Source organism: Asterias amurensis, chromosome 1, assembly GCF_032118995.1.
Source record: "Asterias amurensis chromosome 1, ASM3211899v1".
In the NCBI taxonomy this organism is placed as follows: Eukaryota; Metazoa; Echinodermata; class Asteroidea; order Forcipulatida; family Asteriidae; genus Asterias; species Asterias amurensis.
The window spans coordinates 35,884,134-35,909,108 of NC_092648.1; the positions used below are offsets into that span (position 1 = coordinate 35,884,134).

A 24,975-nucleotide genomic window follows, 5' to 3' on the forward strand; every position below is an offset into this window, starting at 1 on the left:
AAACAGATATATGTAAAATAATGTCAGCTCAGTTTTTTGCTTCTCTAAGCACCATTAATTTTGTTTCTGACAAACTGCCGAAAAATTGTTTTCTGAATTAGAGCACAACTTCTAAACTACCAAACATATAACAGACTCGTACTTCATACAAACTAGACGTGTTCATTCTCATATCTTCTCCTCAAATTGGATTATTTTATTGAACATTTTGTAGAAGAAAATATAAACAATAACTGTTGGATTTTACCAAAAATGTCTGGATATGAATGTTACATGATAATTAAATGTTGAAAGGTCTCCTGCCTAGGTTTGAGTTTGATCAAAGATTGTTGTGTGTGATAACATTAAATAAGTATACAAGAAACTTGACAGGAGTGATTTGGTTTGTTTAAAAATTAGAGTTTAATCATGGCAATCATTAAGACCTCAAATCCAATGATTTTTCATTGACCCAATTTACCTGGGCCCGATTTTAGAAAGCTGTGGAGCAGAAAATACTGCTTAGTCATCTTTGCTTAGCAAAACAATTAGTGGGGCACCAGTTGCCACAACATAAACTAATGTACTTTTGGCTGGAAACCAATTACTGTTAAGCAAGATTTTTCTGTGATTAGCAAGTTTTTATGCTTATAGGCTTTATGAAATTATCTGGGTTTCGCCATTTTGAGAAACAAGATTCCCTATGTTTACTGTGCGGTGTGCGAGTTTAATCTTAACAAGCAGTTTGAATAACAAAATGGCAGACCATCAGCCAACACTAGCCACCTTTTAGCCATCCCAAAATTTCAGTGCACAACATAAAGCCCATGCTGGACACTACTTGGTCCATGCACAACATTTGATGCCAACAACCACAGCCCATTCACCCATTAATGTTAACTGGGACTTGCTCTAATGCCTTAAACACTTCATTTACACTGTCTTTACATAGATGGTCCCAATATGAAGCATCACAAGGTAGCTTGTCGAGTCTTTCGGTGTTTTTCACTGTCATGACTGTTGTATTGAACTTCTGCAATAATAAAGAGACTTGTCACCTCTTCTTGGATGGCCCTGCTGCCTCTGAGCTCCCTGCCAGCTTCCTTTTACCTTTCTTGGGTTTTTCTGGAAAAAGTGGAAAAACCAAGACTCTCCGTCAAATGGATGTCATGGACACAAGTCAGATGTAACAAGCGCAAATTGGTACCTCAATTTTGTACATCAGATACAGTCAGGCATGCAATTTCATCTTTGAAAGGGTAAGGCCATTTTCATTTTGCAAAGGGCACAATCCATTGTAGAATCTGAAAGCCTATGGGAAATTTTGAAGGGGCACCAAGGCCAACACCGGGGGCATCGCAAGCCATGGCCTCCGTGTAATTCCGAGCATGTACAGTTGCATAATAGCATCAGCACATAAGCCTTTTTGAGATAATGGCGGACACAAGGTTTATACACAAGGTTTGGGTAAATTTGTGTGTATACACCCAAACCAAACAGTACACTCCTATCATGTTCGCCATACCTCAAAAGGGCTTATTGCATTTATGGGGCTATATAAATAATGTATTTTGAATAACATTACCTTCGGTTGCATCAAATAATGCCGCATTCACAAAACGTTTAGCTGCTCCTTTGTCCAGTTTGGCAGCTGCAACAAAATGTCAGAAATACAATCAAATAAAATCTACAATGGACCCTTCCCATGAAATATGCTAATTACATTCACGCATGCGTACAGACCCTGTTGGTTGGCAAACGCCATAGAGTTGTGCACTAAGCAGACGCGCACTGCGCGTCTGCGTCACGCACCCATTAGCCGTGTACAAAACAGCGCGATGTTCCCTCATTTTGCCAACCAAAACGTTAGTGCGCACGCGCTAAGTGCAATTAACATATTTCATGGGAAGGGTCTATTCTACATCAATCTAATCTTATCATTCATAACTACATAGATGACATTGAATTGTCGGACAGTAAGAGGGTTGACTGTACTATGGCATTTTACTATACCTCATAGATATTGATGACCGCGAGTCAAGTTCTTTCTGGTCCACTCACTCATCATCACGTGCCAGGTGCTATTTTTGCAATTTACCTAATGCACACGCGAGTATTCACACACATGACAAATGCGCATGACAAGTAAAATAGCACTCGGGCAGCGCGGGCGCTATTCTACTTGTCATGCGCATTTACGATCAAGGTACTGTTTTGTACACACGCACGAAAATTTCTCTGATGACATCCAACACATTAACAAACTTATCATGTGCATTTTATTTCACAGTCGTAATTTTCCCTTGCTCCAAACAACTGAACACGTTTGAAGAATAGTAAACCAAATATAACATGGTTCATTTTGGGTGGCTAGTCAATATGAGCTCCCCTCGGTATTGGAAGTTGACGAACTAGTTCACCTCGGGAACTAGTCTGTCAACTTCCAATACCTCGTAGAGCTAATATTGACAAGTAACCCTCAAACCATGTTATATTTGTACATGTACATGTATAATATAAAAGCCCAGCTGTCGATTTTACAAAGAGTTAGGACTTGTCTTATCTCGAGTTAGGACGAGTAACTCGTCTTAACTTAGGATTAATCTTAAGGTCTGCATGCTACAGTGCAGGGTTGGGACTCGTCCTAAGTTAGGAAGAGTTTTGTGAAATCGACGGCAGTGTATTCACATGTACATGTATGTACATAACATGTACGTATGGATGTACTGTGCATATTACATCATATTGTAGGCTCTCATAGTTTGTCTATTGTTCAAGTCTGCAGTGGATATATTGAATGGTCAGACAGTAGGAGGGTTGAGGTTAGACAGTAGGAGGGTTGACTGTGTATCTGGTCCACCAGAGTATGATTGTGGATGGTGATTTAACAGACTACAAAATGACACAGTTCACCTACCAAGTTCTTTGTCAGCAATCTCTTTCACTCTGTTCATGTACTTTTGTATACGCCCCTGAAAGTAAAAAAATTGAACACATTATTGTCAACTTGCTTTTAAATATTCAAAATTAGAAAGGGGGAAAATCGTAGTAAATTACTCAAAGAAATTAGGGTTAGCATTACTGCAAATAAATCCTTAGCAAGAATGTGTAATTGATTTCACCAGTTCACCTGGGAGAAAATTACATACTAAAATACCTTCTTGTTTCAGAATATGTTCTTTGAGTGTAAAACAGAAATTGTGACACATCAAAAAGTTATCAATATGAGAAAAACAAGTGTACACATACAATAGACAAGGAGTTATAATATTTAATTTCATAAATTGAATATTCAGAAACTTACCAGTTCATGCTTGATGGGATGCTCTCTTGGATTGATTCCATGTGTGCAGAGATACACTAGAAGAGACAGAACGAAAAATAGGCCAAATAAACAAACTTTTCCCAGTTTTTGTTTTATCTTGATGAACCAATAGAAAATATTCATTCCAATAAAAACATCAAGACAAGAAAATTAAAAAGTACAGATGTAACTGTTGCTTTGTAAACTGGGTTGGCTTTATTAGGAAATGTTCTTTGTCCTTTCAGCATCGACAGAGACAGCATGATATGTGCCAATCTAGGGAAAATCAACCTTGTAAACCAAGAATGAGTGTTTTATACTAGCAACATACACTTATGGTCTATGGCAGACCATTCAGGACCCTTTGAAAGCTGTCAAAGTTAAAATAGCACTCCACACTAATCATCATCATTCGGCATAGACTTGCGTTCGTGGCCCCCTCGTCCTCAGGTTGTAATGAGGGCACACTCCTGGAGTAGCCGCCATCACCGGTGTCTTTCAATCACTTCTCGTCTCAGTTCTTTGATGCTTCTTCCACTCCATTTTGTGACGCTATCTATCCAGCGCTGCTTAGGGCGGCCTCTGCCTCGAATTGTGCCTGTAGGCAGACCATATACAGCAGCGCTGGGTAGGCCTCCCTGTCTTATCACATGAGCACACCATTTCACCTTCCGCTCTAAGACCTCATCACTCGTGAGACACCATCGTCCACAATTCAGTTCAGCCAGCCTTTCATTTGTGATGAAGTCTGACCACTTTATGCCCAGCACGGTTCGCCAAATCATTCTGCCAAAAGCATCAAAGCGCTTTAGGTCAGCTGCTTTGAAGGTGAGTGTGGTGGAGTTATACAGTACTTTGGCAATCACCAAAGACTGTACTAGCTGTAACTTTGTGTCAAGGGAAACATGCACAGTTGCCAAGTATTTGCACTTCCGTAGTGCAGCCTTTCCGATCCCTATTCTTATACGGACCTCTTCGCTGTCATTGAGACTGTGAGTAACTGTTGTGCCAAGATAGCAAAACTTGCTTACATGTGGTATAATGGCTCATCGAAAAGCGATTGTGGCATCTGTTAAAACCACACTAGGAAGTAACTTCTGCACTACATATTAGTAACCGGTATATACATGTAGGACCTGCAGCTTATTGTGCCATCCGAGAGAACAGGCCAGTATGCTTCGTTTTTATCACGACAAGGGCACCAAGGCATTTTCTCCTCGGTTAAGGGCATTCTATGAGGAAAATTGTATGTTTCTACTGGAGTGTTTCAAGGGCACCAAGGCAACGACCAGGGGGCATGGAGGCGATCGCCTTCTTCGCCTCCATGAAGCATCAGGCCTGCGAGAACAATTTGTAAAGTACAAGGACGCAAGTGTTAAAAGCGGGACTGGAACCAGCGCTCTGACTGATCAGAAACACCCGTTTATACAAGCAAAACGCACCCCCTTTAGAGGAAAAACATAGTCAGACAATAACACTCCAAACTAAGGACATCACTTTCGCTCAAAAATATCTGGATGTTAGATCACTTGTTATCACTCAGAACTCAGATGATCTCTACTCTATGTTTAAGATCCTGGTTATGAGCTTCTTAGCATCTATTGAGGAGTGCTACATCTATGGCTACATGGTTTGGTTGAACTTAGTACTTACTCCAAAACATGGAGTTGATGGCATACGCAGAAACAAGTTCCATTTTAGCGCGATCCAGAGCCTGCAGCTACAAGAAGAAGAAGAAAAAAAATCAGTTGGATCATTATACAAGCAGCAAGGTTTCTCCCTTTATAGTTAAAGCCAGTGGACAATATTGGTAATTACTCAAAATAATTATTATCATAAAACCTTTCTTGATTACGAGTAATGGGGAGCTGTTGATAGTATAAAACATTGTGAGAAACTGCTCCCTCTGTAAGTGACGTAGTTTTTGAGAAAGAATTAATTTTCCACGAATTTGATTTTGAGACCTCAGATTTAGAATTTGAGGTCTCGAAATCAAGCATCTGAAGCATCTGTGACCATGGTGCGACAAGGGTGTTTTTTCTTTCATTAATATCTCGCAACTTCGACGACCGATTGAGCTCAAATGTTCACAGGTTTGTTATTTTATGCATATGTTGAGATACACCAACTGTGAAGACTAGTCTTTGACAATTGCCAATAGTGTCCTATAGTTGGAATTATCAAGTTAGGGCGGAACATTATCATTATCGGTCGTGGAGGAAGCCTCCAAGCTCCATGACCATGGTCGTACCACTATAATCACAGACCTACCAAGTCTCGACTCAAGCTTTAGGGGTCTGTCCCACGCTCTCATGCGCCGCAACCATGTTCTCACGCATTTGGGCCAGACCGGATAAAAAATAAAAAATAACGGCAAAGCATTGCCATATTGCGCACATGTGTACAAATAAACGCAATCTACAAAGTTTGCACAATCTTCAGATTGCACGCAGTTTATCAGAATCATCAACAGATTGCGCACACTTTTGCTCTCCCAGAAGATTAAGCAGACAATTCGGCAGAGCGCAAAATGCACATTGCGCACAAGTTTGTCCCGATTCGTTTAGCTAATTCATTCAATGCGCTCCACCAGCATAGACTCTTTAACAACAGCCAGAAGTCGAGAGCGGAAAATTTATCTTTTTGGGGGAAATAATCTGACATAATCATTAACCAGCAACATCTCCTGAGCACCTCATGTGACTTTGAAGTATACCGAAGAGGTTTTTGATGCGCTTTGTTTGTAACACCTTTTTTGTCCATAAATAAATTTCTGGGAAAAAAAAGTGTTTTTTGGGGGGCGGTTTTTAAACAATTTTTTATGGGCGGCGATTCCGTTTTGCGAGAGAGAAAAAAAAAGACATTTGTTTTAGGGCGGGGGTAGGCTTTGAAAAATCTCGCGCATAGCTCATAGCTGGCCTCTGAACTTGGAATCTCTGTCTGAATCAGCAGTAAGTGCAAAATTGTTTATCTTTCTTAATCTCAACATTTCTATGATGACAGCTTGTTTTGATCATGACATTAATTATGGGACTCTGCTGAATCTGATTGAATACCGGACACTTCGGCACCTTGCAAACTCGGCACCAGCAAACTTGGCACCTCTCAAACTTGGCACCCACAACCTCGGCACCTTGCAAACTCGGCACCTACAAACTCGGCACATGCACAACTACAAACTCGGCACCTTGAACGCTCAATCCACCACGGTTGCAAACTCGGCACCCAGTGGAAATTGAAATAAATCCCGATCCTCATTGTGTGTATCGACCGGTTCGACGTCTAGTAATTAATATGTATTTTTCATTGTCATAGTGAGGTTGCCCTTTTCAAAGATCTGTATCAAAATAATTAATATTTATTTTGTGTAAACTTTTCAAGACGTTTTTGAGTCGGCAATACGTATAATTCAATCTATTTCTACCTCCATGGTAATTTCGATGTCCAAGTATTTTTTGGGAACATTTACAAAAAGTTTTTCGAAATTCGGAAGCGGTTATGGTCATACGCTAGCATAACAAAATAATAAGTAGTACTAATTATTTTAAGTAAATTCAAACCAATTTTTATGGTGTTAAGTACACGTACCTAAATACTACTCTTCGGGTGGTATTTGCTGTTAAGTTTGATCATGGTAGAAATGATGGACCTAAATAGGCCGGTGCCGAGTTTGTTTGGTGCCGAGTTTGTTGGACCAAAACAGGCCGGTGCCGAGTTTGTTTGGTGCCGACATTCTTGGTGCCGAGTGGGTGCCGAGTTTGCAAGGTGCCGAGTTTGCTAAGTGCCGATTTTGCTGGTGCCGAGTTTGCAAGGTGCCGAAATGTCCAGTTACCAGGGACTTTTCGTTTTCGACGACGGAATGTTCTGCGACGGTTGTTCAGCTAAACGTTGTCGTTTTCAGCACAACGAAGATTCATCCCAAGTACTGTCGTAGAAATTGAGGGACGACCGTCCTCAAAGCCGACGCCTGCGCAGATGACGCCAAATGTCATCTTTACCGTCGCAGAACCATCTGTCGTCGAAAACGAAAAGTCCCTACCATCTGATTCCTCTGGCTGATTTCCGACCAAATGAGTCCATGTACACGGATGTGAATCTGCTGACTGTATGTATGGCCTAGTCTAGTGACTGTGAGGTGTGACTGTGAGTGTGTGGATTGTCTGTGAGTCTGAAGCAAATTTTGTTTGACCCTACCTTACAATTGAGATCAGGAAGTGATGCCCTTTTCAACGGAGCCAAAACTTTCTCTACTTCAATTAACGACTTTTGAAATGTGCGTAGAGGATTTGCAATTTCTTTAGGATACTTTTCAGGGTTAAAATCAATCTTTTCGTCGTCGTCCATGTCGGTTTTCGTGGGAGCTGCCATTTTGTTATTTACGTTGACGCCCGGCACTGCACCTCTTTACTGTGGGATTTTCGCTGGAGTACCAGTGAAATGAGATCGTTCTAAAAAAAACTGAGCCCTCTTGCGAAATCGCTGAATTGAGATTTCGCCGACGTGGAACATTTTCTGTGATTGTGAAGAACAACAAACGTTTCAGTATTCGTCAGCTATAGAAGTGCTGCATTTTTGTTGGTAAGATCCGTAAGATCTGTGACTTGAACAAAATTATTTTCATTAATTGTATGGTTTAGCTTTTCTGATGATTCCAATTTAGTCATTCTAGGTCGAGTTGACTCCGTAGCACCTACCCAGCTAGCTGCTCCGAAGGCAAAGCCCGCTGCCATGGCTGCGTGTTCGCCGGCGGAGTTTTTCACCGCTCCCGCTTACACACACATTATTGTGAAGTAAGACAACTCGACCTTTAGTGAAAATTGTTTGACAAGCTAGTTGTCTGCGTGGTTTTTAACACCTTGAACTTACATAAAAGTTAAACCGACTTGTAAACATGCTGTGTTCTTTCTATTTTTAGTGTGAAACTGAAGTATTTAATTTTAACTTACAAAAAAGACAAGAAGGAAGGACTGATTTCAAATAAATAAGCAAGTCACAAGTGAAGTGGCATTGGCAAAATATTGACATATGGGATCGGATTGTCACATACACATTGTATTTTGTTTTTGCATCATGTTGTTAATGATGTCATCGTGTCTGTTTGACCCCATTTCGGAAAGCCTGCAAGGACGCCTGCAAAGCTGTTATAATTTCCGAAGACCTTAGTTTGGCTTAGCTTATACTTATAGGTAGGGCTTGTGATTTCTACCTCCATGGTTAGACCCAGCTTTTTTATTAAGCCCGGTTCATACTTCCTGCGAATGCGAATTCGATACGAATGTTGTCGTCACAAATTCGCAACGAATTATTCGCAGCAGTTCAACTTTGTTCAACTCACTTGCGAATATCGCTGCGAAAGGTGGGTTGTGACGTCAAATTCACGTCAAATTCGCTTTGCATTCGCATTCGCAGGAAGTATGAAACATGCTTTACATGTAGTAAGGTGCTGTATTCCTCTAAATGAAACATTTGTTTGACATCTGCAGTTCGATTGGAACTGCAAATGTCAAATTTGTTTTTAAGTAAGGACAGTGCCCCAGCTAGTTACTGAGTGAGTTCATACATCTATAGACATGACAGCGCAAGGATGCTGGGGCGTAACTCTAAGAGGGCTTGTAAACCCAAAATGTTTACCGAACCAGAATTAATAATAGGCCCTAATTAGGAAATAGTTAAACCTGAAATTGTTGTCATTTGCAATATAAATTAGAAACAAAGGGAAGATTTTTTTTCTATTTTTTCTTATGATGGATTTGTAATTTTGTTTTGATACATGTACTTAACTGAATTGTATATTACTAGACTCAACTCAGAGTCAACATTTGAACATCATTTCTTTCTGAAAAGTTAATCATACAGTGAGGTATAATTATTAAATCAAATGTTGAAAAACACAAGATTTTTGGACTTGGTCCCTTCATGAGTTTATTGTCTGAGGGCTAAAATCACTGGCCTCAGATGTTTTTTAGCGGCCTTCTGCAGAATGTCCTTTTCATAAACACTTCACCACTACTAAAGCAAAAGGCTTGCAAACCTGCTGTCAATTTCTCTATTTTTTTAAGCAGATGATTGACTAACAATGCAAATCCATTTCCATTGTGAATGTATCAGATTTGCTTATAGACAAGGATATCACACACAAAAATGTTGTGAAGACATAAGTTTTAAAAGCTGAAACCTCTTTTAAAGGCTGAATTTGGTTTGTACTTTGCAGGCACTGAAAATGTACACTGTAGTAATTGACTGACTGTTTTTTTTTTTTTTTTTTTTATGTAGTCCTGACTCCTATTAAAAAAAAAATATTAAGAACCACAAATCAGGGAAAAAAGTTATAATTTTGTTTTTAATGTTAGAGTTACTTTTAATACATTCTTGAACACTTTTTTTTTTATAGGAATGACAACAAAACGTGGAAAACAAATGATACGGAAATAAGGAAAGATCACACATAATTATTGTAGTAAATAACTCAGGGAGAAGGGTTAAGGGCTTATGCATTGTGATGTGTTAAACTTCATGTCATACGTAACCTTAATTGATTGCCAAAATGTCACCACAAATTTATATTGTCCCACAGACAATGGTTCCCTACCTGCAACCAATGATTGTTTTTATTGCTGTAGACTAGATAGTACATTCCTTTCTTGCCTAGAAACCGTGTGGACTTTGTTCATGTGCATAATAGGCACATAGACAGAAGTAGTAAAGCTTCATTTGTTTTTTTTATATGCTGTCACAGCAGGCTTACTGCAGGTATACCGTAATCAGACCTTCGCTCTTGAAGGGGAAGGGGCACAGCGATTTTCTTCTGTTAAGGAGCACCTCTATGCAGAAAACAAAGGGTTGTATTGAGCACAGGGCACCACAGCAAAACAATGGGTGCTGTGGGTTATTTTGAGGCCAGGGCCCAATTTCATAGAGCTGCTTAAGCACAAAAGTTTGCTTAAGCAAAAAATTCATTGCTTAGTAAAATCAGATTACCGGCCAAGACTCCACTCAATTGTTATGCTATGTAAACAACAGCTAAATACCAGTCACAAGCAATGCATATGGCATGAAATTTTGGCCAGCAACATTGTGTAAAATAAGCGAGTAAGCGAGCTATTTTCGTGCTTAAGCACATTTTGTGCTTAAGCAGCTCTATGAAATTGGCCCCTGCTGTATACTGAGAGTGAGAGAGAGAACTTAGTGTGCAGACAGGAGGGCTACATCTTTCTAGAAATTTCATGTTTGAACTAATGACATTTTTCCGCTTGAAACAGTTAGGAACGGTTCTACTTCCACAACACATACTTACTTCAAGCATGTCCAGTATGGGATCATGCAATGATTGAAACTCATTAAAAAGTGAGTTGAATGCAGAATCAAGAAATAATTGTCATATTATGTAAATCTGTTTATTTTACTTCCTTTTAACAGAAATAGAGAGATACTTCCAGGGTTTCTCAGCGCCAGCCAAATCTTAAAATGACTTCTCAATAACTGACGTCACATCTACATGTAAATAGAGACTCGGAGCTCAGACAGCCAAGATGAATTCCCAAACAAAACTGTTTGCTATTTGCGTTTGCATTCTGTCTGTTGCTGTCCTAAATCAGTTTTGCTCTGCAGCAGCAGTTCCTCCTAAAACTGTCGTCCCGGGTTCAAATGTAACGACTGATGATGTAACAACAGTTTCATCAGAGACGACAGTAACAAGTGAGGAAACAGCAACACAAGAAGAGGTGACGGGTACTGGATTATCAAAGGAACCAGCAGCCGTCTCTTTCAACACAACAACAGAACCAGAATCAAGTGTAATTTCAGAGACCCCTAAGCCAGAGGTCCCTAATCCACAACCTGGTGAACCTCCAGTAGCACCAGCAAAACCAGATTCTCATACACAATCTCCAACTCGAACAGAAGCAAAGAAGGCACCTGAAGGTCCAGATGGTGAGACAGATAAGATTCGAGAAGAGACAACAAGTTCAGAACTTACCACAGCTCCAACAAAACCACCATCGCCCACTCAACTGCCAACAACACCTGTGAGAACAACGAATCTGTTGGCAACCACATCACCTTCAACAACAACGACTGAATTGACAACTACAGCACCTCAGATTACAACGACTCATTCACCAATCACAACTGTGGCGACAATGAAGGCAACATCTCAACAGCCAACAACACCAATACCAAAGAAGGAAGTCACAACGAAACACCCAGCTGTTACGCTACCACCTCCTGTGGAACTAACAACACAGGCTCCACCAGCAACAACTACTCTTGCCCAAACGACTCAAAAGCCCCAGCCAGTCAAGACCAAAGAACCACACCAAGGAGACGATGAGGAGAGTGGAGATCACCATACACATTCACCGCTCACATCTAACCCTGGTGGGTACAGTTCTTTAACTTATGCTGTGTATGCTTCGTTTTTGAAAGGGCAAGATCAGGGCATTTTCTTCTTAGTAAAGTATGGGCACCCTATGAGAAAATTGTAAATTTCTACTGGAGCATTTCAAGGGCACCAAGACTATGATCATGGGGCATGGAGGCAATTGCCTTCGTGAAGTATCAGGCCTGTAGGCCTGAAATAACATGAAGGCCAAGATCTACGTTGCCCTGGTCTTGACCTTCTTGATTTACAGCTGAAGTGCTGTGCAAAATGAAGAGACAATGCCCTTTCAAATATGAAATTCCAGGGCTGAGAATCTCCTACTTAATAAATACAGCTGCATTTTTGTAAATTTCAGAGTTTTGTTATTATGCATTTTCTGTGCACTGCAGAAGTAGCTTTTCAGAGCTGTAAGCAAAGCTGTGGTTTCATAAGCCAGAAATATTATGTGGATTATTTTCCCATTCTGTGAAGTTTGCTTGTATTAAGCTTACTCACTTGTCATTAGTGCAGTGCCATTTTGAGGCACACATGTTAAATGCAGAGGGTAGGAGAGCCATTGCTCAAGGAGCTTCAGTGGGAGCGGGAATCTGGAGAAGCCACTGGCTGTGCTCAATTGCAATGGAATTTAGGCCACTGTTGGTAGAGACGGTTGGTCAATTTTTGCAAATGAAATGATGAGTTTGGCCGCGCAAGTGATACTCTCTAGGAAAACAACATTCCAACAGTTCTGAGAAAAAAATCCTGTCCGGTGGAAAAATGGAAGATGCCTGGTGTTAACCAGTTAGTCAAATGAATAACAAACAAAAACAAAAATTACTTCTGTGCCTCGTTTATTTTGTTTAACATTTTCTTTTTCTTATTTTCTCTCCAGAAACAAATAAGAATGACACTGACAACAGTTGGTTAGACAAGTTTTCTGTGAGTATGAAAATTTAAAGTAAAAGATTTTAATGGACACCATAGAAATAGAACATTTGAGTAGGCTGCATACTGTACAGCTGAGCCTATTTAATTTGTCATAACCTAAGTATGCAATCTGCCATTTTAGCTGAATAGCAAATTGCAGATTTTCGTTTTTTGAAGTTTGATGACCTATGAATTTATCGGTCATAATATAGGCCTACATGTATAGTAGATACATGTATTTTGCCCATACTCATTTGAAAGTATGTTGGGTTCCAAAGTATGGCTGTTACCTTTGTAGAAATTCTTCAAACAAACTTGAATCCCTGAATCTGATTGGCCGACGCATAGCAACAAGACATGTGATATAAACCGTCACAACCCCGCCCATATCTCACCCTGCTTATTGTTCTACATGTACACTAACTTCGCACATTGCATTGGTGTAAGCTAAGTGTACACAAAATGCATAATAATAATAATAATGACGCTCATGGCGCACTAACAAAAAGAAAGAAAAGAACAACAAATCAATCACAAAAACGTGAGGAAAACAGGTGGGTTTTTAAGCAGGATTTAAATACAGTCAATGAAGAAGACTGACGAATTTCAAGGGATAGCTTGTTCCAGAGTTTGGGAGCAGCATGTGAAAAGGACCGATCTCCCCAAGAGTGACTGGTGCGGGGGACAGTCAGTTGCAGGGCGCTACTTGAACGAAGGCTACGTGACGGTAGATGTCGACTGATGATGTCTGTCATGTAGTCCGGTGAATTTCCTTGAAGTGACTTGAAAACGAGAATAAGGATCTTGAAGGCGATGCGATCGATGATGGGAAGCCAGTGGAGGGACTTTAAGACAAGGGTGATATGGGTGGAGCGTCTGGTTAAGGTGATGAGGCGAGCATAACTGATTCAACACTGTAAAATGCGTAAATCTGTATGTCAAGTTTGTCTGAAGATAAACATGTTATCACACCCACACTTGTTGAATGTGGGAATAGACATGTCTGCCTCCCCAATCCAACTTACCCCTCGGACTCCTCGGATATGGAATGCGGAAGCGCTATATTTTTCTGATTCCACTCCCACTTTATCAAGTCCAAGCTTACAAGTGTGACGACTTGCTCACGGTCTTTTGCTTTTTGTAGTGATAATTCTCTTTGTTCATCCCACAGAATAATAGCTTGATATCGAAGCTGATGTTTCCGGTCATCCTTGGTGTGGTGGCAGCGTTCGTAATCGTGTGCTTTGCCTACGGCGTCCGAACATGCAGGAAGAACAAGAGCAGAGGGCGTAGGAAGCTGATGTCAAACGGACAGGTCAGTCGGTAGGGTCAAGTGTCCAGGCCTTGAAAAAAACCATGGCATCCACACTAGTTGCCGTGGTGCCCTGTGTTTTTGCTGTGGTGCCCTCTGCTTTTGCAGTGGTGCTTTGTGCAAAGGTTCCTTTACAAATTTACTTTCTCATCAGCAGAGGTTCCCCTTACCAGAGGGAAATTGATGTGCCCTTTCCCCTTCAAAAGCGAAGTTGAAGGCCGGCATGTTTTGAAGCGCCACACACCACAAATACTTGATTCTCGTGTGAAGCCTATGAATACATTTTTTTTTTAATATGTGACAAAATTATATCAGTGCTCCAAAATTTGAATCTGGGAAGCAGAAACAGTAACACTTCTCACATTGTGTTTTCCAATAACATATTATTCTTCCTGCATGGGCATTTTGCTCCGGATTTTTGGCGATATCTCAAAAACCTGACCCCCTTTTGAAATGAATTTTCACGTGTTATTTTTAGTGTACTTTTAAATATTGGATTGAAACAATTAAACACTGGTAAATGTTTCCAAAAGCCAGAGGTATATTTTGCCTTTATCATCTATTAAATGTGCGTAATTTTGCAAAACATTGTGATGTGTTTGTTAAAACTGTTTGTACATTGCTCCATTGCTCAACAAATACATCATAGTACATGCCATGGGTTCTACGTAAGCTGTCTGATCAGGTGTATACTTGTACATCGTCAATGATTTAGCGGTAGATCTATGTTTCAATATGCACGCACGAGCCCATACTCCCTCATGGCCACTTAGAATGGTAGTACTGATTGATAGATAAGTACACTGCAATGGCAAGAAAGGGGGGGTCCCTTCCTTAGGTGTTTTAAACCTGTCACGCACAAGCACAGAGGATATTGTTTCCCCACCTTCTCCAGTAAACTGGGGACTATCCTGGCCTTACTGCAAAGAGCCTAGAGTGGTGCAACTTGACTTGAACATATACATTTCCCCTTGTTGGATGAGCACTTATTAGATAGTGTGAAGCTACATCTGTTAACACGTTATGTAGTCTTAAAAGCATTGAAGCATTCTTCACACTGACCTCCTGGGAATTATCACCACTTGAACGTGTTCGTAATATACATAATATACACAGTTGAGAGTTTGTGTTTATCTAATGTTGTTGGTTGTACATGTATTGTATGTACTCTTAGGCAAGTGAACTGAGTCTTGTGCATAGCACTGCACTTACAAGTTACAGTAGTTTGCTTCACTAGGGCACGAAATATGTGTTAGAAAAAATACATGCAGAGAATATTAACTGCCTTTGGAAGCTATTCAGTTGTTTATAATCATCACCATAATGCTCTTACTTGACTAATATATTGTGGGATTTTTTGACACTGTTTTTACATATATATTTTATGTAAAAATTTCACACACAAAAAATGTTTCCTCTTTTTGAAATGGAGTTTACTATTAATATGTTAACATGGGAACATTTAGGCCAGTGTAAATTAAAAGATGTCTGAAAAATGTCTTTGGAATGGGATGAGAATGTACATTTTAGCCTGTACATGGAATGACCTTTACTGTGATCTTTTTTGTTATTGGTCGATTTGAAGTAGGTCAAATCTTGCAGCTGTTTGTGGCATTTCGGTACGAGCCAGTTGCAGGTGATTTGCTCTCTAAAGGGTAAAATCAAAGTTCAATTTAAGCTATGGTTCATTTCAAAGAGCTTTACTTTTACACAACAACCTCAGGAAAAAGGTTTTAAAATGTATTTATCATAAATTCTCTTAAAGGGAAGGTACACGTTTGGCAATTGTCAAAGACCAGTGTTCTCACTTGGTGTATCCCATCATAAGCATAAAATAACAAGCCCGTGAAAATTTGGGCTCAATTGGTCATCAAAGATGCGAGAAAATTATGAAAGAAAAAACACGCTTGTTGGACGAATTTGTGTGCAAGTTCGTGCTTGTAATAAAAGACTTCTAGCTAGAATTCTTTTAATATTTTAGTGAGAAATTACCTCTTTCTCAAAATCTACGTAACGGTTACTTCAGAGGAAATCGTTTCCCACAATGTATTATACTATCAACAGCTCTCCAATGCTTGTTGTAAACCAAGTCAGTTTTTAAGTTAATATTTGTTTTGAGTAATCCAAACGTATACCTTCCCTTTAAAAGATGAATACAGATTCCAAATTGGTGGCTATAGCTAATGCTGTGGTAGGATTTCGCATCATCGTGCATTGGAAGAATGAAGGACGTCTTTGGCAGCAACCTTATCAACAGTTGTAGTCAAAGCTGTAGCCAGTTTTTCTAAGCCTTAATTTATCTCCATCACAAACAACTTCAAATCATCGATTTCAAACATCATTCCAATCCTTAGCTCTTCTAGAAAAAAAGTGTGGTCAGCTGAAACGTTCACAGGTGACTTCTTGATTGATTGTTTTGCCTAAAACTCAGCATGTATACAATTTATGTTCAAAAAACAAAACTAATTGATGAACGTGTGAACTGTGAACTGTTGGAAACAACATCTGTTAAACAATCCTGATCAACATAACAGGCCGCGCAGAATCAAACAAATATTTGCACAAATGTAACCTTAGATTATTGATCGATTTGGGAGAAATATACTTCAGGGTTTTAATAAAAATACAGGCTTGGTGCAGTGAAGTGTGGTCAAACTCGGTAGTCAATGTGTTTGCAATATTGTCCTGTTAGAATGGCATTGTGTGTACGTGTGTATTGTCATGATGGTTCACTGAGCAGACAGAAGGTTTCCTATTTTTATTTTTTTAGTTTCGAAATTTTCAGTTTAAAATACAGGTTTGAGGTTGAACTTTGTAATCAATGTGTGTCAATGTTGACCCAGCACTCTGTTAGTATGCTAGTGTACAGGTGTATTGTGCACTGACCAGAATGGAGAAAGGTTTTCTATATTTTGTTTTGTTTTTCTACTTTGTATTTTGTAATGACTTCTTTGGATTGATATTGCCTTTTGCTTTTTGATACTGTGCAAAAATAAATGAACCTTGAACCTTGATGCTAAAGCGACTGCTTTGAGGAGGTGACACTAAAAAAGTTTATAGTGCCACCCATTGAATAAACCACCTGGTTAGTGTGCAAAAGTCTGGTGGAATAAGGCCTTCACGCACATCTGAGGTTCCAACGCAAACTTTATAGCAATGCAGCGAGACTGACTTCAAATAACTGTTTTTGCTGTCAAGTGTTTTTTGTGCATTTTCCTTTTTGACCATTTCTTGTTACTACATGTATGTCATGTTCTTGTATAATGTCTTGTTTTTAAAAAACTGGATATGGAATTCAATATTTTTATATCATGAAGAAGAATTGCAAAAAAATAATTAATGGCCTGATGTTTCGTCCCTAGCTGAGTCTCTCTCAAAGGCTAAATAACAACACAACAAACAATTATAAAAAAGAAGAATTATAATAAACAACATGAAATGAAATGACATTTGATTCTGACCTTTCCGTTCCAGGATCACGACATGAGCGGCAACTTTGACAGGGTGCAGCTACTGGCCGATAGTTCAGAAGACGAGTTCTAACATTCAGCCACTCATCAAACTCTCCTATGCAGTCAACCAACCTCAACCTAAGCCTTACTGATTCCTGTTCATTTTCAGAACATCAGGATTTGATCTTTGTCGACTCGTAGAAAAAGAAGAAGGTATGTTTTTTTGTTAACTCTAGTTACCCAGGAATCCATGCTTCGTTTCTGAAAGGGCAAGGGCACCAAGGCATTTTCTCCTTGGTAAAGAGCACCCTATGAGGAAATTGTATAATTCTACTGGAGCATTTCAAGGGCACCAAGGCAATGACTATGGGGCACGGAAGCAACTGCCTTCTTTGCCTCTGTGAATAATCAGTCCTGGGAATCCGTCTTGTCTTCGAGTTTGTTGTACTTGCCTGTAATTTGATATGAACCTTCCAGAGCGATTGTGTTTTCCAGCAAAGGGTCAAACCCTATACCTTATAGAGGCAACAACTTTGAATTATGCGACTGAATTCTGATGATTCAACGCAGTTCCCGAAAAGAAAACATCCCCAGGGAGTTGGGGTTTTAATTAAGGTTGAGTTAGTTTCAGTTACAAAGATAATGTTTTTCCCCGAGATCGGATACATGTAGTTTGGAAGGAGAAGGTTCGCTATTCATGGTGTATTGATCGGCAAAGGAAGCCTTAAGCCATGTTATACAGAACTGCTTAGCACAAGCAATTTGGCAGCAAAAACAAATTTGCAGCCAAAGAATCATATTGTACTGAGTGACTTCCCCACACCTTCAAAAAAATGTTTTCTTGACAAATATGTTAGCGTAGAAATATTTGTTGCTTACCTTTTTGGGTCTTCTGTACTAGACCCAATTTTATAGAGCTGCTTAATCAGAAAAAAGGTGCTGAATTATATCCTGCTAAGCAAAACTGAGCAGGGTACCAGTCACAGATGGTACCTTTGAAGGTATATTTTGGCAGGTAACTCATTCTGGTAAGCATAGGTTTGTTGCGCTTAGCTACTTTTTTGTGCTTCATCAGCTCTTTCAAATTGGGCCTTGACCCTGATTGTTAAGCTCTACTAAAGTAGAAAATGGTGCTAAACAAAACTTTCTGCTTATCAAAAATGAACATGGAACCAGTCACAAATCAAACATTATTACTTGTTTTTTGGTGGGCTGGTAGCCTGTTTCTGCTAGGCATGATTTTTTCTGTGCTAAGCAGTTTTTTGTGCATGTTTTTTTAGACACTCTCTTACAGTCTTAGCAGAAGTTACTAAGTTAGACAATTATTTTATAGCACTCTGCAGCTAAGCTTACTTAATTATAGTTTAAAAGATGTTTACTTCGTCTAACAGGTACACAATGTGTAAGAAACACACTTAGCAGAGTTTTGAATTGTAAAGTAAATAAATATCTGATAATATTGTGCCCACAGACTGTTAAAAAAAGTTAGCATGTAAATGTAGATAGCAAAAGCCCAAAGCTTGTCACGGTGACGCAAAGATAAACATGATAAAAAGCTTGGTGAAACATCTACAAGAGCTGAAAAAAAGTGACTGCAGATCTGTCATGTTATACTGCCCTCTTGTGAGCCTCCAGATCTGTCATGTTATACTGCCCTCTTGTGAGCCTCCAGATCTGTCATGTTATACTGCCCTCTTATGAGCCTCCAATTTCAGTGATGAGGATTTTATTTTCTTGTTACTGTGACCTTTATAGCTCCATGCGGTGACAACTGTCATATTGACAGATTACCACAGTACTGTAGAAAAAAAAATGATTTTGATTAAGTGAAGCCTGGTAGATTTTGAATGTTGTACTTTGGAATCATAAGCAGGGTTGTTTACCCTTTTTGTATATTACGTCCAGTTTGACAAACTATGTGAATTAGACTGTGGGTGGCTGGTTTGACCCTTCTGTAGCATCAGATGTCTGGTCCAGCGAATTATATCTATTTTTTATTACAACTTGGTGAAACTAAACACAATTCAAATTTTTATTCCTGTTTTGTCTTTTTGAACATTCGAAATATGAAAAAGGCTGCAGTTTTGTACTTAATTTTTATATTATTGCAATGGCTCTGTACTTAATGTCTTATTATAAATGAGTGTTAACGGTCACATTTAGTGCACTGCTTCCAAAAATTTAGTTGAATTGTAAAAGTATTGCTTAAAATATTTTCACTGTTAGTGGTGCGTTCACTGTCCTTGATGTTAATTTATCTTAATTAGTAAGATTTGAAGCTTTGCATGGTGTACGAAGTAAGGATTAAGAACGTTTTATGATTTAGAAAGTGTTTGCATCTAAGTTGAATCAGAATGAGATAAAGCAGAGTCTTGCCATTTTAAAGGCAGTGGACACAATTGATAATTACTCAAAATAATTATTAGCATAAAACCTTTCATGATAACGAGTAATGGGGAGCTGTTGATAGTATAAAAATTGTGAGAAACAGCTCCCTCTGAAGTGGAGTAGTTTTCGAGAAAGAAGTAATTTTCCACGAATTTGATTTCGAGACCTCAGATTTAGAACTTGAGGTCTCGAAATCAAGCATCTGAAAGCACACAACTCCGTGTGACAAGGGTGTTTTTTCTTTCATTATTATCTCACAACTTTGACGACCAATTGAGCTCAAATTTTCACAGGTTTGATATTTTGGGCATATGCTGACACACAGCAAGTGGGAAGACTGGTCTATGACAATATTACCAATAGTGTTCAGTGTCTTTAAACAGGAAGGCACTAAATAATAATAACCCCTTCAGCCTTTCGGACAATCTTGAGTGCACTCGAAAAAAATTGTTTCTTGGTTTCTGTAAGCATCAACAGAAGCTATCTAGCGCCCTCTTTACTAGCGTAAGTGCACTCAAGAGCTTTTGAGGTACTCTAGGTTTCCGTAGATTTTAACGGGAGTTATCTAGCGCCCTCTATATGGAAGATTTTTCCTTTTTGCACGAGTGCACTCTAGAACTTTTCGGGTACTCACAAACTTTCTGGGTACTTGCAGTTTCCCGTAAAGGTTTAATAATAAACAGTATCTATCTAGCACCCTCTATATGGAATACACTCCTACTACTAGCATGGGGGCATTGAGCGTGTCGGAACCAATACAAGGGTTAGCTGGTTAGTGTTTTGTGCCTTCCTTTGGAGCAGTGTTCTCAACATGTCTTGAAGAGCACAAAGACAAAGCAGAGGACACTGTTCAAAAAGTTGAGCCACTTTAAATCTCAACCCTGGCTTCTCCCCAAAGAGTTTCAATTCACAAGGTCGTTAACCTTAAACCAATGTGTACTCAGTTCATAAAACTTCATTGTGTCTATAAAACATAATTGTTTTTTTCGAACAAAATATGCAACCCAAGTATTCATAGTAGTTTCCCAAAACGGAGTGTTTAAAATAATTAGTAAAACACATTTGATAGTTCATAAATACTTTGTATGTCTATCCCTTTAAAGGTGTTTTTAAAATTGAGATAAAAAGCTGGGTCACAAATAAAATTTGGATTTTGTGTTTAAACATTTTTCTTGGGTTTGGCAAATAGGCTTTTAAGACCCTGCAATAATGCCCTGTACTCTGTAGCTTGCCTGCTGTGTTATTTGAGCTTCTCAATATTGACACAATGTTGTACAATGTTGTACCTTTTATGCAGTTACTGCAGGGTTAGTTAGGAATCACTTCATTCCGCATTATTATTCTCAGATTAACCAAGACAAGAAGAAACAAAAACACTTACCTAGGCATGGAATATCTCCTGCAGAACGCATTGATTCTCTTTTCTTTCTTGTTTTATCGTAGTTCAGAGAAACTGTAAAAGTACCTTTGTATTTTGTGCATGAGGATGAGGAGGCAAGATTTTTTTGTTCAATCGAATATATAATTATTATTTTTTCAATATTTATTGTAGTGCCATTTCTGGAAGCACAACAAAAAAAGTACTTAATTCAATCTGTAATTTTTTTAACAATTTAACTTAATTATTTAACAGAAAATGAAAATGTGCTCATAAAAACTTCATTATTTTAATATATATTTTTATCAATTGTACTAAGGTTGTGTTTCAATCATCCTATTTTTGTCTGCCGTCCAAACTGAAGTAACTCCCTACTAAAATCTTCGTTTTTGAAAGGACAAGGGCACCAAGGCATTTTCTCCTTGGTAAAGGACACCTTACATGCCTTATGAGGAAATCATAAAATTCTACTGTCATTTCAAGGGCAATTACCAGGGGGGCATAGGGGCAATGGCGTTTGTGTCCTCCATGAAGTATCATCAGGCCTATGTTTATCACAGAATTGTGTTCCTCATTAAACTGTAACTCATGTTACCCTTTGGGATGTTAGGACAGAATTCCTTGGCCCGTGATCACAGAAACTTGGGGTCTCTCCCTATAGACAAATGCTATTGGCTTGAATTAAACCACCGCACAGTGATTTTTCAATTAGGTTGTTTTGTCCAACCAGGGGCCAATTTCATAGAGCTGCTTAAGCAAAAAATCTGCTTAAGCAGGAAAATAGCACGCGTACTTTACACATGTTACTGGTCAAAAATTCATGCCATATACGTTGCTTGTGAGTGGTATTTAGCTGTTGTTTACTTAGCATAACAATTGAATGGAGTCTTGGCCATTAATCTGATTATACTAAGCAAGGATTTTTTTGCTTAAGCAAAATTTTGTGCTTAAGCAGCTCTATGAAATTGGGCCCATGTCTTGTAGTTGCAGAACGTGTTCAGTATTAGCCAAATCCATTTTACGACTTTAGCAGAGAGAGATTTTCTAAAGAATGTATCTTTTTATGAGACACTGACTTACATTGGTGAAACGTCATTGATTTTTATTTTAGTTTGGGGGCTGGGAGATATATTTCGGATTTAAACAAGGCACAAGGGATGTGACCCTACTTTTTTTAACTATAATTTATTAATTTTCTTCTCTTAGTTTTTAATCGACATATAATTTTTTTCGCAAGACAGGTGGTTGTATGAAAACCCCTAAAGGGATGTTCGGTAGAAAAATCAATTTTGAGAGGAAAAACATTTTTTTGCCACGTGTGACAAAAGGGGCAATACGTAGTTATTCTAGCCACTGTATAGTTAATGGCTTGGAATCTCCAACCAACAGTGTGATGAATTCATGCCATTAAGCCTGGTTCATACTTCTTGCGAATGCAAAGTGAATTTTTGTGACGCAGCAATTGTTTGAATATGCACAAGACTTGCACAGTCTATTTTGTGTGGCTGTTGCCTAGCCCATAAGCCTTTTTCAGGTATGGCGGACACAATGCTACAACACTGTAAAGTTGTGGTAAATTTGTGCGTATTGACCAATAGAAATAGAATGTATGTTATTCAGTGAAGTGCGCATTTTAGGCGACGCAGCCTTTACACGTAAACCTAATAATGACCACCAACATGGTGAGCGTGGCATCAGTTGTGGCGTGTGACGCGCGCGTATTACGTCCGCCATACCTCAAAAAGGCTCATAGAGCAATATGCTTCAAGCCATAGCAGCAAGAGAAGCTGTCAATTCAAGGCTGTCAATTCAAACGAGACTTAACCATCTCAACTTGGCACTTTGTACTAAAAAGTCATGTAAACAAACTTTTATGTTGTTGTTTTGTGAGGCAGTAGTTTTCATTATATATATTAAGGAGTTAAAATGACTTCCAATGACTAAGTATTTGTACAGTGTATTCGTAAGTGACATGAGAAAGTGACAGTTTTGGCATCAGGTCTTCCTAAAATGTGATAATTCAGGCTGTTTATATGTATGTACTTAAATTAAAGTTACTATTAAGAACAATTTATAAATTATAGGGAGAATGTTGTTGATGAGAAGTTACTGGATATAGCTTTTTTGTGTAAAGGTCAGTGGAATGAGGCTTTGTTGTACAGCAAGATTTCATTTTATAAGAGGAACGATGCTGTGTTTCTTTTTGTACAAGTCAGCAATAATCCCTAATACTTATAGCAAAAAAAGGGTTAGGTTGTATTAAATCAAATTTGTTAACAGTCAGAGTAGGCCTACATCATATGTCGGTCTCTGCAAAACTGAGGTCAGTTTCTCAGGCTAAAGTTTGAGGGGACACTAGATGGCAGCAAGCGTAAATAGACACAATCTCATGAAGCTATTATATTAAGCAGGACAAAGTGCTTAGCAAATTGCATTGCTCAGCAAGAAATAAGTGGGGCACCAGTTGGAACAAAGACAACTTGATGGTACTTTGACTGGTCACTTGATTCTTCTCAGCAAGATATTTCTGTGCTTAGCAAATATTTGTGCTAACAGGCTTTATTTAAATTGGGCAAAACATTAAAAATGTTCTCTTAATATAGAGTAGCCCTTAATACAGTGTCCTTAGGACAAACAACTCTAGAGAGTTGGGCCCATCAGTAATTTTAGAAAATGTGTGCATGCTAAGAACTGAGTTAAAGACACTGGACACTATTGGTAGTAATAATTATTTTGATTAATTACCAAATCTGTAACGTTCCTGGTCAAGGGAAAACATACCGAGTATGTCTGTTGCCACCTTGTGTTTAAACGTGTCCCATTTTATGATGCTGCTAGTGTGTGGGTTAACAAGGTCTGCAATCTCTCAAACATGTCGGAAGAAAAGGAATGACAATTTGTATTCATGTACTAAACCAAAACTTTGTCATCCGTTAAACACACTAATTCAATTAGAATTCTGAGAAATTTCTGCTCCTGAAAGTTTGATAATTTGTTCTTGTGCCTCAAGCAGAACCGTGAGCTTATTGAAATTATTTTGTTTGGCCCAATTGTGGAAAATCTAGCCTTGTAAACAACTCACAGAAAAAGAATGATTCTATCAGCCATGAGCCGGGGAAAGTGTTGAGATACTCTATATGAAAGTCGGGGTATACTTTTGGTAATTGTCAAAAACCAGTATCCTCACTTGGTGTCCAATCGTATGCATAAAACAACAATTATTTGAAAATTTGGGTCCATATGGTCATAAGAGTTGCAAGAAAATAATTAAAGAAAAAAAATCGCTTATTGCATAGAAATGCGTGCTTTCAGATGCAAAAGAAAGGCTTCGGAAGCCTTTATTTTATTCTCCGATTCATTTGCTTGTTTAAATAACAACCGCTTTCTCTGAAAACATTACTTCAAAGGGTGTGATTCCTAACAATGTTTTACAATATCACCAGCTCTCCAGTGCTCTTTACCAAGTAAAGTTTGAAGTAAAGATAGCCAAAGTATCACTACATTTAAATGCACTAGACACTATTGGTAATTACTCTAAATAATTATGAGCATAAAACCATACTTGGTAACGAGTAATGGAGAGCTGTTGATAGTATAAAGCCTTGTGTGAATCAGCTCCCTCTGAAGTAACGTAGTTTTTGAGAAAGATGTAATTTCTCACTAAAATATTTGAATTTGATTTTGAGACCTCAGAATAAGATTTTGAGGTCTCAAAATCGAGCACCTGAAAACACATAACTTGTGCAACAACATGAAAAAATATAGGATTTGAGGCATTGCATGGTGGGGTATCCAAGATGCAAATGTCGGCAGCTTTGCATGTTTAACAAGGTGACGGCGGATAGCAACTGCATCTCTGGTTGCAGCATCTGCAAA

At 38.7% G+C, this 24,975-nt stretch overlaps 2 protein-coding genes across 2 annotated transcripts; one reads left to right on the top strand and one right to left on the bottom strand.

The window, feature by feature from the left end:
- Window positions 1–161: 161 nt before the first annotated feature.
- On the bottom strand, window positions 162–7,651 carry LOC139938404 (nuclear nucleic acid-binding protein C1D-like). The gene is made up of 6 exons (XM_071933912.1): window positions 7,478–7,651; window positions 4,937–5,003; window positions 3,284–3,339; window positions 2,897–2,951; window positions 1,565–1,630; window positions 162–1,104 (listed from the first exon to the last, which is right to left on the bottom strand). Exons 1-6 carry the CDS (start codon window positions 7,649–7,651, stop codon window positions 1,034–1,036), a joined length of 489 nt encoding a protein of 162 aa, XP_071790013.1. The 3' UTR covers window positions 162–1,033.
- A 99-nt stretch (window positions 7,652–7,750) lies between these two features.
- LOC139938396 (uncharacterized) lies at window positions 7,751–22,941 on the top strand. Its single transcript, XM_071933901.1, has 5 exons — window positions 7,751–7,861; window positions 10,700–11,659; window positions 12,535–12,581; window positions 13,741–13,884; window positions 17,356–22,941. Exons 2-5 carry the CDS (start codon window positions 10,813–10,815, stop codon window positions 17,422–17,424), a joined length of 1,107 nt encoding a protein of 368 aa, XP_071790002.1. The 5' UTR covers window positions 7,751–7,861; window positions 10,700–10,812; the 3' UTR covers window positions 17,425–22,941.
- Window positions 22,942–24,975: the final 2,034 nt, after the last annotated feature.